The sequence below is a fragment of the Antedon mediterranea genome, chromosome 4 (assembly GCF_964355755.1).
Source record: "Antedon mediterranea chromosome 4, ecAntMedi1.1, whole genome shotgun sequence".
In the NCBI taxonomy this organism is placed as follows: domain Eukaryota; kingdom Metazoa; phylum Echinodermata; class Crinoidea; order Comatulida; family Antedonidae; genus Antedon; species Antedon mediterranea.
This window is the reverse complement of record NC_092673.1, coordinates 32680401-32696134: the sequence shown is the minus strand read 5'-3', so window position 1 is coordinate 32696134 and position 15734 is coordinate 32680401. Positions and strand designations below refer to the sequence as shown.

The following is a 15734-nucleotide window of genomic DNA, read 5'->3' as shown; positions in this document are numbered from 1 at the left end:
CCCCAGCCTTCTTTCTCCTCTCACCATCCCAGCCACAATCAACAAACCTTAACTCCTCCTCCCCTGGAAAGTTCAAATGTAGTAACTTTTCCTAGTAAAATTCCAATCATATATGCTACTTCATTACGCCAGCATTTTCTCTCTTCCTCCTCCCCCTCCCCACACACTAGTGGGTAATTTGTTTAAGACGGTTCCAGTAAAAATTATGTTAGCCATCACTCACAACCCATAATAATCCTTCAGTGGCAGTTTTCAAATGTAGTTTAAAACATTCCCAATACAGTTTCGGTCATGGTGGTGATAGGCCTACATCCCACTCCAAACTCCAAGCCCCTTCCCAGGGAGAATTAAAAAAATACTTTAACATTTTCCAACCACAATTCTGGTCAATTTCTTCTTCTTTATGTCATCCCACGACGACTTAATTCTTAGTGGGTGCCATGATAATTTGTCTCCACACATCTCTATCAAGCATGGTCTGCCTCAGTTCACTCAGGTCTAGTTTGGTATCTTTCAACAGAATGTCGAGCCAAGTCAGTTGAGGTCTTCCCACTTTCCTTTTCTCTTCTGGTTCCCAAAGGAGAACTCTTGAGGCTGGCTCAGAGCTTCTCATAACATGACCGGCCAGACCCATGCGACGTCTAAATCCCCAAACTTTGGTCGCAGCATATGGCAGTTAAATCTACTGTTCTTGTTCTTCTTGTTTCCTTTCTTCTTCGCTTAATTGAATTGAATTACCTTATCATATTGTTCATCTTGTAATTGTACTATTGTCTTAGCAATTTAAGCTTCTGTATTTTTATTGTAAGCCGGACTGCTATACCTTCATTATTCATTTTTTAATTTTTAACCCTTTTTAACTGGTGGTCACGACTTAAAGTTGTCCGCAACTTATTTTGACCTCCATCTGCACATTTTTGATGTTTTTATGTTTTATTGTAATTTTTTAGTTATGTGTTTATCTTTTTTGCAATTTGTAATTTTTATCTTTTATTTTAAAATGTGTGGAGAAACCAATAAAACAAACAAACACACTTTTTGAAATGTAGTTTAAAACCTTCCCGGTAAAATTGCAATCATTTGTATAACGAACAAATAATGAAAGTGGGGAAAATTGGGCCATTTTGACCATATTTTGGCCCCTAACTTGGATCCTGGATGGCAGATTATGTTCAAATATAGTTTAGAACTTTCCCGGTCCAATTAATATGTAAGGTTACCAGTAAAAAATATTTGTATAACGAACAAATAAACAAACAAACGTACAAACGTACAAACTCTCTCAATTATAATATAGATTATCACAGTATAACCAATTTATTGAAGTTCTATTTGGTCCTTTGCCATTATAGATCAATCTTCAATATTAACCAATCACAAATGTCCCTATAACACCAAATAAAAACTAACATTTAACACAAAATTTGATGTTTTATCATTCTGTTAAGACAATCTATCATACGCAATCAAAAGAGCACGTTCATCATTACACCAGTTGATTAATCGACATTTATTATATCTTTAATATATTTATATCAACAAACAATATAAATAATAAAATGTAACCATTAGACAACTGGGGCTTTCATGGTATTGTTTCAATTCGATTGGATAGCGACTCTTTAACGGTGTGGTACGGACGGCGGAACAGACTTGTCCCTAAATTATACGCACCATACATCAAATTAATACGCCCTCATCTTTTCAGTATTTTTATTCACGAAGCGGAATATCCAAAGAAGTACTTTTATATATAATATAAGCACATCAGGCACAGAAAATTATTTCTAAACCACCCTGTGATATACTAAAATTTAATTAATTATTTTGAAACGATAAATCTTTGAGAATGAGAACCGTCAATGTAACGTTGACCTTCAATGATTTGTCACAACACATTTGCATTTATTAGGGCCTCAATATTCGTTTTTGGGCAATAAAATACTATTCATCAGAATCAGAGAAAGTGGCTTATCTACAGAATAGGGCATAGGTATAGGCAGATCCAAGTGGCGCAGCTCAGCCAAACCCCCACCTTTAATTTTAACAATAAAAGGGAAATAGGCTAACTTCACCTCTGACTCTGGCTATTCACTGATCTCTTTCTATTAAATTATCTTGGATTCGTCACTGCATGATTTATAACCCTAGAGAGCACAAAAGCAATGGAAATTAATCCGTAAAATATTAAAGAGAAACATCACGTAATTGCATTTTGTTTACCAAATAAAGTGAAATGACTGGCTAGTACATAACTACGTATTCTCATTTATCTGAGTACCTAGCCAAATAAAAACAAAAAATTATAATTATATTGACAACATAAAGAAGCAGATCAAATCAGATATGGTATATCATAAATGGATATTGCAGGCCTGCAACCATGTTCTGACCAATCTTCACAAACATTTTGCTTTAACCATTTATTTTATTTAGAGTCTAGAAAAGTTAGATGGCAATTTGTTCCCCGTCGGGTGGTGCACTCTATAATTCTTTTTATTATATAATACATACAGTAAATATGTAGTAAGCTACTGATTATATAACATTACTTTAAAAAGGTCGTACTATTTTTATTCTTCACTTTTGTTTTACTTACAGTCATTTAGACAAGATGGAAGGCAAAATTAAAAAGTTGGTTAAACATCTGGGGCTAGAAGATTATTATCCTGGAAAACTAACTCGTGAAAAAGTGTTTAGAGTTTCCGAAAACGAGGTTACATCAGATGAACTCTATGATGACCCACACAAAATACCTTGGTATATGTTGCAAAATCTTATAATATGTAACTACAAAGGAAGATCTTTTGATTTAGAAGAGAGTCCATCTTGTTCTGAAAATGATTCTCTTTCTTATGCCCTACGAGGAAAATCGAATTCCCGTAATATAAAAAAACAAGTAAGTCCGCTAGACGCACTAGTAGCTATTTTTTTGTGTTGTGACAATTTCTTAAGACAAATTTTGATTGAGAAATTGTCCTTATGCCAGTTAGCTATTCCGCTACTGATACCAGTCACTAACACAAAATGGGAACTAATTGTGTGGGGAATGAGAACAATCATAAAAAAATGGAAAACGAGTTCGGGTTCATCTTGTCAAAAATCAATGGTTGTAGAAAAGTTACCTATCGTGTCTGCTTTACGATTAGGAAGACCTAAAATATCCAAATCTAGAGTTGTTAACTGTATCCTTAATGAGCAGAATCATGATATTTTCTTTAATTCTGGGTGCAAAGGTGGCAATTTAAAACGAAAGTTTTCAGATGGCTTACTGGAAATAGCATGGTACCTTCCCTCACATGAAAGAACGAATTCTTCGTCAGATGCAGTAACTTTCATAAATTTGAGAGGTAATGCATCCGATTTCAAAAGGCAGACGTCGTTTCTATCTGAGATATCACTAGTCACGATTGCGTTTGTTTCTTGTGATGACTTTAACAAACAAGATGATGTACTGCTTGAGTCGTTATACTCACAAGAAGGTCAAGTAATTGTGATTTTAGACGGATCTCCAGTAAAAAAATTAGAAAAAAAACTTCGTAAACTAAAGAAAAAAGACAGCGAGGAAAAAGTAAGGTATCTTACGTCACAAAACAAGAATGAGCTGAAAATAAGCGGAGACATTTGGAGATTGCTTGGACCTATTTCTGAAAGAAGCAACCAGCATAGAAGTATTGAGTAGTGCATTAAAGTAGCACAGGATTTGGATTACCACGTTGACGAATCCGGAAAAGACTGTTTAGAAGCAAAACAAAGTGCCAAACAAATGCTTGATCGCATTACTAACGAAGGGAAACAAAAAGAACTTCCTTTACAGATGTTAACAGTAACAATTGGAGAGACAAAAAAGGAAGACCGGCAGCTACTAAACAGAGGAGAAGAGGAAATTGAAATCTACCGTGATAGACTAAAGAAAAAGCTAAAGAACCTACGTTGTCAACAGTTAGCCAAAGACCCACAAAGACTTGAGTGTTCCGCACATAAGATGTTTATAGCCTCATTCAGCCACTCAGCTTTAAAAAGAAAATATTTTTGGGCCTTTGTTAAGATAATGACCGATCTACATAGTATCAAGACACTTCAGCCAATACGTAGACGTTACATCACAAAATGGGAGCAGTTATGCACACAAAAAAATGTATCACACCGGAACACGCTAGAAGAATCATCATTACAAATGACAACTGAACTTACTGAACTCGAAGACGAAATTTCGCAGAACTCCTTAGGGTTAGAACATTTCAATAGAGAAATTGGGCAAAATTATGAAATGTTATCATATCTAAATAAAGAACCACAGAGTCAGTTAGCTAAAGTTACTGCTGAAATGTTACTAGAGGGATACCCCATTGAGCTAATGGATGGTGATGCAACCCACGTTCCCCTCATTTGGATTAAAGCTGTGTTCAATTCTCTTGAGAAAAAAATTGGCAATAAGAGAATGTTTGTGTTATCTGTTTTAGGCATTCAAAGCAGCGGAAAGTCTACAATGTTAAATGCCATGTTTGGTTTACAATTTGCCGTTAGTGCCGGCAGATGTACTAAAGGTATATTCGCCCAGCTTGTAACATTAGATAAAGGTTTAAGAGAAAAAACACAATGTGACTACATCCTGGTTGTTGACACTGAGGGTTTGCGGTCTCCTGAATTTGCCAGTATCCAACAGGCCAACTATCGTGATAATGAACTAGCAACGCTTGTGATTGGTTTGGGTGATCTTACCATAATAAATATCATGGGAGAAAACACAGCAGACATACAAGACACACTTCAAATCGCTGTGCATGCTTTTATGAAAATGGAAAATGTTAAAATTAAACCAAGCTGCTTATTTGTACACCAAAACATCACTGATGTAACAGCATCTGACTTAAATGCGGCACAAAAAAGAAAGATGCGAGAAATTTTGGATAAAATTACAAAAATTGCAGCCGAAAAAGAAAATTGCAGTGACAAATATGAATCGTTTTCTGATGTTATCAATTTTCAAGAAAACGAACATGTAATGTACATATCCAGCCTTTTGAAAGGCGATCCACCGATGGCGCCCCCTAATCCTGGTTACAGCCAAGGCATTCTTCAAGTAAAGAAACAAGTCTTGAAATTTGCAGCGAATGCTGATGCTAAATATATCGGGGATTTCACAAAGTTGCTTTCCAATCTGTGGGAAGCAATATTATGTCAAGATTTTGTATTCAGTTTCAAAAATTCTCTTGAGATAATAGCCTATACATCTTTGACAACAGAATATGTGAAGCAAACGCGTATATTTAGGGTAAAAGCACTGGAATATAGCTACGAACTTCAAAATAGATGTAAGAAATTAAAGGCTGAAGAGATAAGAGAACATGGAAAAAATATCCTTGATGAATACTTACATAAATTACAGAAAGACATCAGTGATTTTAAATCAAACATGGAGAAATATTTTGAAAAAAATAAAAAAGAATGTCAGCAATGGAAATTTAAATTGGAAACACAAATCAGCAGTATTTGTGAAGAAGTGAAACAGGAACGTCTAATTGGTGAATATACATCTATTAAAAAGAAAACAATTGGAAGACGTGAAATTGATGAAACCATCAAAAATCAAGAAAAATACATCTATCAACAAGCTAAGCAACTTGCCGATGTATATCGACAGCAACCAATATCTGATGACAAACTTCAAACGGAGTTTACAAAAAAGTGGAATGAATGGGTTTCTGACATACCACCTGGAGATAAATATGAAGGCATTGAAACGTCTTTTCAAAATATCGCTACTGAGGAATTCTTAAACAAGGATAAATCTGAAATTATTAGGATATTGCAGTCTAGTGATTGTCAAACTAAAGTACTTGAAAAGGATTTGTACTTCGGAAAATTGAAGGAGTTTACATCATGGTTCGGTTTCGGAAGCAAGCAAGACGTTGTGAATAAGGCCAATTTACGTACAAAAAAGATTCTTGAAAACCTTATAGCACAAATATCAGGTCATGAAATGGAAGGAAGAAAGTACACAAAGCAAATAGGAAGTCAACTTTTTGGTGAACTTTCAAGTGGACTTGAAGAAGTGAAAATAGATGGGAAGGTTGGAATTTCCGTAAAAGGCCAGATTCGACTAGCCGTATGTAATTTCAAGGTTATACTTATACCTATGTTGGAAAAAGTGCAAGAGAAACATAAACTCGAAAATGACCCGAAGCTATACATGGAGTCTAAAAAAGAACGATTGTGGGAAATGTTCAAAACAGATTGTAAAGATCTCCAATTAGTTGTTAAAATTTCGACGGCCATTTCCCGAGAGTTTACAAAAGCTATCCAACTATCTCTTCCAAAGAAATGCCAACTTGGAATGATTGAATATTTACAACGTTCATCAAGTAAAGGATTTTCTAGTAAGATGTCACTTCATGCATGGATGCTTGTTGAAATGGCAGAGAACGGCAATTTTGAATCTTTTGAGCAATATTTGTCTGATCCAATACAATGTATAAAAACGTTCACCTCCGAACAAATACAGAGAATCTGTTTCCAAAAGAGCAAAACCGGTTGTTCTCAGCTACAAGAAATACACGGCCGTAAAGTTCGTGAGATAATAAACGGACTACATGAAGCTATTAATTCCCAAAATGCAAAAGGTACTATCACAATGAAATCATGGTGGCCAACTTTCCTCAAACACATTGGCAACATAATTTGTGTCGAAGCAGACATTAGGTTTTTTGATGAGGACAGAGATCTCAATTTAAACGAGCTTATCCGTTACTTGTTAGCTGAACTGAAAGGCATCGAAGACACAATAATTGAAGCTTATGATCAAACTATTACCAGTGAAATAGTACCATTCTGCTGTGACTTCGTTACAAAAGATTTAATAAAATGCAAAATGATGTGTCCATTTTGTAAAGCACTATGCGAGCTTTATGGTGACGATCATCATCGTACAGAATGTCACAGACCACAAGGAATTGGCGGACATACTTGGATTGATTCTAATAAACTTGTGACAGAAAGATGCACAACTTCAGTAATGGCTGGACATACCTTTAAAAATCAACATACGAATGGAGAATGGATTAATTACAAACAGTATCAGACAGTGAATGACTACTATAAATCATGGAAAATTGAACCCCTGGATACTGAGTCAGAGATGTACTGGAAGTGGTTTATGGCAACATACAATACCGAACTTGCTCAGTACTACGACTGTGAGAAAGCTGATATTCCAGATGGATGGAAGAGTATTAGTAAAAAAGAAGCAATACAAAAAATGAAAACCCAATACGACCTTTAAATAACAATAAAATCGATCAGTTGCTAAATGCAAACTTTACTATCACCAAAGAACTTGAGAACTAGACCAGCTGTATAAACTGCTAAACATTTTTTTTGCCGCGTATTCTTTTTATATTACCCGAGTTCATTAAGTCGAAATCGACACAGCCAACATTTCCAAATATATTTTGCGTGAAAAAGTTTATCCTCGACATTTTCTGTATATTCAAACAACACTGATTTGTTGTCCAAATGTTTACATTTAAAAAAGTTATACCACTAAACCATATCAATGGTTTGATCAATTAAAAATGGTGTTTTTTATATCACAAATATTTATGGTTCTTGGATATTGACCTTTATAATTGAGCAATATACATACATTTCTAATTGCGTCACTGAATGGCATTTGGTTTTTATTGCTGAGAATGTCTTCTTAAATTATTGTATCAATTCGCATACGGTATTTCATCTACTCGTATACATTAATTACAGAATTAAATTTGTTTTTCAGTTTTTTGATTTACATGTATAATTTTTTTTATTTGATATTAGTGCGAACTTCAACGTAACATTGGTGTCCTATATTTACAATTTAATTGCACTTTATTATGATATTGTTTCCTGTTGTTCATTTTGAATATTTACTATAGTCATTGTCTGTTGTTTTCTACTTTATTCATTTTAGACAAAAACTAATTATTTTACTAATTCAAGCTTGTTATGTTTTAGTTAAGCTGTCCTTGTTTTTTTTATCAAATACTATTCTATTATAACTACTAATACTATGTAAATAATTATGCATTAATTACAGTTAAGTCTCTTGAGACCACTACAAGATTGATATATTACAGTATGTGCTTTACTTGGCCTCTATAGTGTTTCAGAGGGCAGTAAATTACTCATTTATGTATTTTTATTTCAAAATATATACTTATTATTGTTTTTCTTTTAATATTACTTTAGTTTTTAATATTTTCATAATGTTTATGCTTGTGTTGCTTTAAAAAATATATTTAGCAGTAATTACTACTAGAAGTTTCACTGAATAATTTCAAATAAAATAAAACTAGAGATGGAGCAAAATCATAATGTATACCAGTAATTAATTAATACTATTTTTTTAATTTTAAGTTTAATAATTCGTTTCAACATGTTACTTATTCTGTTTGTTACTTTGAATTAGGAATATATCCTCAGTATTAGTAGGGCCTATTAATATCATGATATTAAACAAAAATACTCTAATCGTATATAAATTAATTGGTTTGCACAATAAAATGATCTTTTAGAATTAGAATAACGTTTTATGTGTTCTTTAATTGTTTGGATGTTACATTACTATAAAGAAGTGGCTAGTGTCGAGACCAACAACTAATGAAGATAATTAAATACATATTCATATATATAGACAGTCAAAGAATCAAGAAAGCAATGTGCTGAAATTACGAGAAAAACAACGATGACAAAAACGGGAAAAAAATTAACGATTAAAAAATAACGATTTAAAAACGACGACAAAATCTACGAAACAATCAATGCAATTCATTTCAAAAGACATTTATTTTCCTCCATAGGAATACAATACAAAATAAAATACAGAAATGATAAGGTTTTCGTAAAAATGATAAATACGATTGTTGGATATACAAAAGAAAAGAGAATTTAAGAAAATTGGCCAACAATAATCAAATCAAGACAAAAAACGATGACGAAATTATGAAACAATGATAAAAACGACAAAACAAATGAGTGCAAAAATGGTTACACTATGTTAAAGGGATAAACACTAAAACGATGATAAAATATGTGATTACCACCATCTATTTCACTCATTGAAATTGAATTTGGAAAGAGAAAGGAATTAACAACAGAGAGGAAAGAAAGAAAATTAAAAAAAGAATAAAAATAAGGTAAACATGCAGAGTAGAATGCATTGTCTTATCACCTTTTTGTCGTTACTTAGATCGATATTTGTAATGTGTTATGCTCAATGTATCAAGTTCATGCTTACTAAAATACTTTCCTTAAGAAAAAATCGCTCGTCTTTCCGCTTAAATCATTAGTTATGGGATATAGCTTAAGCACTATGCTGTGGATGTTTCACAATAAATATTAAGCTGATTCTATTTCCATTGACTGTATGCTTGCCAATACCCTGAATAAATTAACTTTAATAACATTTACACAGTATTTCCTTTATTTTTATTAACTTCATGGATTGCATCTTGATGTTTAATTATATTGGTGCGCATTATTATTTAAATTGTTGGTCTAGCACTGAAATTGAATTCCCAGGAATGTTAAATTTAAAGCATCATGTATATTCACAATGTAAAATTTCATGTAAAATCAAAGATAAAAAAGAGCGATCCACATCGTTCGAACATAACACATAGGTCTACTTGAATTTGCTTCATTTTTATTAGAGTCACATTACACCATGAGGTTATTAAAAAAAATATTATATCACCTTCAATGTATGCTATTCACCACCATGAAAAAGTAAGTATTGTTTACATAAAATAATTCGTTTACAGTAACATCATTACATGCCCTGTCACCCTGAATGATATTTGCTTAACTGACGTATGCAGTTTTTGTAATCTGATTCGCTTACACCTTTATTTGTGGCGAAAATAAAGTTAAATCATTGAAGGGTAATATTGAGAACTATTTTTCTGCCAAAGAAAATATGTTTATTATAATGGTCTCTCTGACTGACCAAAGCAAACAATTTTAACACGTAATTTAATCAGTTTAGTTTTTATTTAGTACAAAAAAAATTGGAAAAATCATGAGTAGGCCATAAGCAGTAAATTCTAACGTTTCATCTCGTTCCGATGTCATGGATCTACAATTTCTTTACATATTTAGAATAATAATTTTATAAATAACAACATATCAAAAGTTCTCCATAATCGTGTTAGACAATTTTGAGAAATTACTGTTTTATTTTGGTAATTTATTTTAATATATACCACGTGAGTGATTTGGTCGGGCCGAACGTTACACGTTCAAATTATCCGCAACGTCTTAAAGCCGATTTTCCACTAGGCGAATTTGTTCGCGCGAATCAAACGTTTCGAAGAGAAAAAAATCGCCTACTCTCTTTCCACTACATGAGCGAATAGTCGCGACGTTCATGTTCCTCGCGTGGTTGCTGAGCATTTCGATTCGCATGAGTGCTCATGAAAGCGTCATAGCTCATTTCCTGAGCTCTGATTGGCTGCGCAATATTTCGCTTCGCAAAAAGTAGAAACAATTCGAACTAGTAAATTTCGCTGAAGCGAAAAATCAAAGGAAATAGAATTCGTCGAAGAAGGCAGTATGACAGACAGAAACGCGAATACGCATGTGCATAGCATGACGCTTTCGATTCGCGCGAACAAATTCGCCTAGTGGAAAATCGGCTTAAGAGCCATTTTCTGTAAGAATCAAAGAAATATCAAAAAGAGTGACAGACTAAAAAAAATGGATTTCTTTTAAATTTTGCACATGGCTATATGTGTTGAGAGAAATCAAATATGAAGTATTTTTTATTTCACAAGTATATTTCTATGGCAACGGCCAAATTTGTGGTTTTTACAAATTTTGTCCTTTTTAAGGTTTTTTAAAATGGATATAGTTTCCGGATATCACTGGGTGAATTCTGGAAAGCTCAACTCAAACTTGTGCACAACTGGATTGTTGTCTAACTATAGTTTTCAGAATAAAGATACAAGCAACGAAGTCGTTAATTACAGAAATTATAGGACTGTCAATGAATACTACGCATCGAGGAAACCACTGGCTGGCGAGTCGGAGACGTTCTGGAAATGGTTCATGGCAACATACAATACTGAACTTGCTGAATACTACAATGCTAAGGAGGCTGATATTCCAGACGGATGGAAGGATATTACAAAGGAAGAAGCAATAGATGATATGAAAACATTGTACGACATTTAATCAACCAACAAAATTGATAACATTGATTGATAAACACCGACTATTCCTATAACTGAACTTCCTTGTCATATACATTAAATGTCCACGGTACAATTTGTTTACCATGGCCTTTCCTGGAGATTATGTTTTGCGTGGCCTTTTAAATTCACACTTATTCATACTGGCCATTTCATTTTCTAATTAATATTCGAAGAATGCGGATATAGAAAAAAATTCTTATATTTCCATATTTCTATCAGGGAACATATCTCTACAGTGCTAAAAAACAACTGTACCACCAATAACAAATAAATAAGGCTTAAGAAATGTGTTTATCTTAATACATTCCTTTAAAAAGGGTTTTTTACAAGCTATACGTTATATGTTTACAATGAAACCGGACCTTACTTATGTGAGACACTTTTTTTTCTCCAAAAGAACCGATAGCTGGCACTCTTTTTGTGACATTATTTTCACGCTTAACATAATTATACAGTAATACAGTATAATATTAACATGTGTTGATGCTTCAGTAAGCGTAATGTTGTTTTACGTTTATTATGTACATAGCCTTGCATTTGTTTCTTATAAACCGATCCCGTTTTAATCATTTACATGAGAAAAAAAGTGCACTAAAGTATAACAATTTAAAACATATTTTATGAAGCGTTACGGTAACTTAGTAGTAATGGTTACCGTATAAGTGTGTTTGTATTCTTTAATACAATATTTAAATAATTTGCTTTTTAGCTAAGATTATAGATGTAAGTTTATGACAATTTCCTAGTTTATCCAGAATATAAAATTGTAACAATCCAATACTATTCTAATCGTGCATGCATTATGTATACAGTTTTACGTTTGTTCTGATCTAACGTTTGTTCTAATCATTAAAAACATACTGAACTTAAATTTCCTTTTTTCTAAATAATAATTTTATTAAAAGTTTTTGACAATTTGTTTTTTTAGTTTAGTTTTCACTCTGTGGTTTGAAACTATTATTATTGGGCTTATTTTGTAATGTTTTAGATAAGCTGTTTATTCTAGAAAATAATTATTAACAATCTATGATAACTAGGCTATTGATGTAAATAATTAAACTGTGCTGTTCATTACGATTCGGACCACTTATAAAATTGCTATAGTATATGTTTACTGGGCCTCTTAAGTGTGTAGGAAGCAATATACTACTCTTGTATGTATTTTTACTTATTTAAAATATATAACAATTATTGCATTCTATTTGATTGATTGATTGATTGATTGAATACTAGACGTTCCACTGAAAATGTTCAGACAAAGTCAAATGTGAGAAACTCAAAATAAAGAGATAGAAGACATTTTAAATGGAAATTCTAAAAATGTATACCAGTAATTAATAGTAATACTAGTTTATCATTTTAATTTTAATAATTGCGTTTTAATTACTTTTTTTGTTTGATATTTTAGAGTAGGTATATATATGCTCAAACGTAGTTTAATATTAAACAAAAATACTCATTAATCGTATATTATAAGTAAATTATTTTGTGATTTAGTTTGAACAATAAAATGCGCTTTTAGAATTAGAATAACGTTCCGTGTGTGTGTTTTATTGATTTGTTGTTACATTATAAAGAAGTGGTCGGTGAGTCGAAATAATAAATAAATGGAGATAATTAAATGCGTACTCAAAATAATATGTAAAGATAGTCAGAGAATAAATGTTTTACATTGGCAAGATACCGCCAATAACGATGCAAATTACGTATTTCTGCGAGAAACAAGAAATTATTTGTTTAAATAACTACAAATATAAATATGACAAAAACGATTACAAAAACGACGCAAAAAGTAACGACAACAAAACAATGACGAAAAAAATAACGATGACAAAAGCAACGATGACAAAAATGACGACCAAAATAACGACGAAAAAATAACAACGATGAAAAATCAACGACGACAAAAACGATGACAAAAACATCGACGAAAAAACACCGACGAAAAAAGCAACTGCACATATGTAGCACCAATGAATTTATAAGGTTAGAAGGGGAAATAAAAGAAAAAGGACAGAAAAGGAAGAAAAACACAATTTAAAAATTAAAATGTGTCGTCTATATCATTTTTTCCGTTCAAATTTTGTCATTCAATGCGTTATGCTAAAATATATGTTCATGCTTACTAAAATAATGTGCTGAAGTCGTTAAGCTGTCTATGGTCTATTTACTATACAACTACCAATCAAAATAATACCTCGATGGGTCCTGTCAAATTTGAAAAGAATGCAACTCTTAGCTTTAAGCTCTGTCTACACTACACTGATGTGCCCCTATAAGAAAATGATGATGTCATATCACTACCATATTTGGGCATATTACTATCATATTTCATACGTTTTTTTAAGTTTGATAGTGTAGACAGAGCTTTAGGACTTTTCCGGAACAATTATACAAATTCAAATATAAAGATCAACATTCCAGATTTTAAAAATATTCTCAAATACTAAGTAGGCCTAATGGTCGTAAGAAAATTAACTTTCCGTCCGATTTTGATGAAATTAAATCTATTGTTCAGCAACATTTTCTTGTTATTCTTCAATTATAAATTTTCGACTACAGATCAATCAGACAGCATACAATTTATACATGGGTACGTTTCGTTGTTAATAGTTATTTTACGATATCACAAGCTGATTCCTAGTTACTTATAGAGAGCCGCGAAATAGTTACACAATGCTATACATACACAGCTACAAACAATCATTCTATAAACTTGTGTTAATTTCTATACAGACATTGTACAGCTATTTAGAAATACCCTACAATACTGGGTATTGTTGCTTTTACAAATATCATTAAGGAGAATCACGGTATTAGTTATATGGCATTTATCTTCTTCTTTTGTTTATATTTTATTTAATTTAATTTTCAGAAACAGTATTCAATCAACATCATTATACAAATGGCAAAGGTGCAGCAGCTGTAGGATTACCTTAAGTGCTAAGCACTATCAAATTGGCTCTCCATGCTACACCTCGCACATACAAAAGTAAAACAATAAATATAAAATATGTAAAATTGTACTGATAGTGTTAGCAAAACCGAACAATTTACATAGTTGAAATAAAACGAAAATCATAACATCATTAAGGCCTTGATTGTTATTTACCTCACCAATCTTTCACATAAGAACCTTGAATCATAGCGCTGATTATTATTTTTGAAGAATGCGATTTAAAGTCAATCGTTTTGTTGTAACTAGAGGGTGAGCTCGCTTCGCTCGCTCCCCCTCTAGGAAGTGTAGACGATGGTTCTCGGAATGATAATGTTCTCCTTATACGTTTTCTGTCGGTTACCATTATTGAAAATGCTTGACATTCGTAAAACTAAACTACTTTGTTTCACAGTGTTTTAGATGATTAATAACATTTTAAAGTATAGTTTTTATTGTTTGGTAGGGCCCTTTGGGGAGGCGGAGGTCATTTGAGGGAGATGCTTATTCGAGGGATATATGTTAATTTTTTTAGTTTTAATAATATGGTAACATTTAAAATCAAATGAAATCCTCTAATAGATATGAAAACTGGTAAAAAAGAATAACAAATGCTTGGTAAATTGTAGATAACAGTGCGGTGAATTCTACTACATTCATTATGTTGTATTTTAAGTTGTAATCCGAAACGTTTTTGGTCTTGGATAAAATCCTCAAGAAAAAATAATAATAACATCCCTTCGGAACTTCATTTTAATAATCAGTCAGCTTACACTGTAAAAGACAAAGCAAACTTACTTAATCAATTTTTTTATTCTGTTTTTAGTCCTGTTAACAACGATTTGGATATTCCTAATCTTCCTGAATATCCCATTCATTGCTTATCTAAACTTGAGTTTAATCAGGAGGTTATAGAAAAGCACATTAATGAAATTGATTCTCATAAGGCTTCAGGTAATGATGGTCTAAGTAATATTGTTTTGTCTTTAGCTGCCAAACCTCTTTCTTTCCCTTGTAAAATTTTATTTGAAAGATGCATTTCTGAGAAACGTTTTCCGATAAAATAGAAGCAAGCTAACGTGTGCCCTATCTTTAAAGCTGGTTCTAAATCTGATGTACGCAATTGTAGACCGGTTTCATTGTTGCCAACTATTTCTAAAGTATTTGAAAAAATTGTTCACGACCAAATTTTTAAACATATATCACCAGTCATTAGTGACCATCAACACGGATTTTACACAGGGAGGTCTTGTGAAACAAATTTGTCTGTTCTGTTGTCACATGCGTATGAAGCAATAAATGCAAAAGGGCAATGCGAAGTTGTATATACAGACATGGCTAAAGCCTTTGACAGGGTCTCCCATAAGTTGCTCTTGTTCAAACTTCAACAATTTGGTTTAAATCAAGATTTAATTTTATTTTTTACAAGTTATTTATCGGACAGGTTTCAGAGAGTCACTTTTGATGGTAACACGTCTGAATGGCTTCCAGTTTTATCTGGCGTGCCTCAGGGGTCTATTTTGGGGCCTCCTTTTTTCATTATGTTTATCAACGATTTTTCCTTT

The 15734-nt window shown here is 32.5% G+C and overlaps 1 protein-coding gene across 1 annotated transcript; it reads left to right on the top strand.

Annotated features, from left to right (window-relative positions):
- Positions 1–3766: 3766 nt before the first annotated feature.
- LOC140047804 (interferon-induced very large GTPase 1-like) lies at positions 3767–7282 on the top strand. The gene is made up of 2 exons (XM_072092837.1): positions 3767–5399; positions 5448–7282. The coding sequence occupies exons 1-2, from the start codon at positions 3767–3769 to the stop codon at positions 7280–7282; spliced, it is 3468 nt and encodes a 1155-aa protein (XP_071948938.1).
- Positions 7283–15734: the final 8452 nt, after the last annotated feature.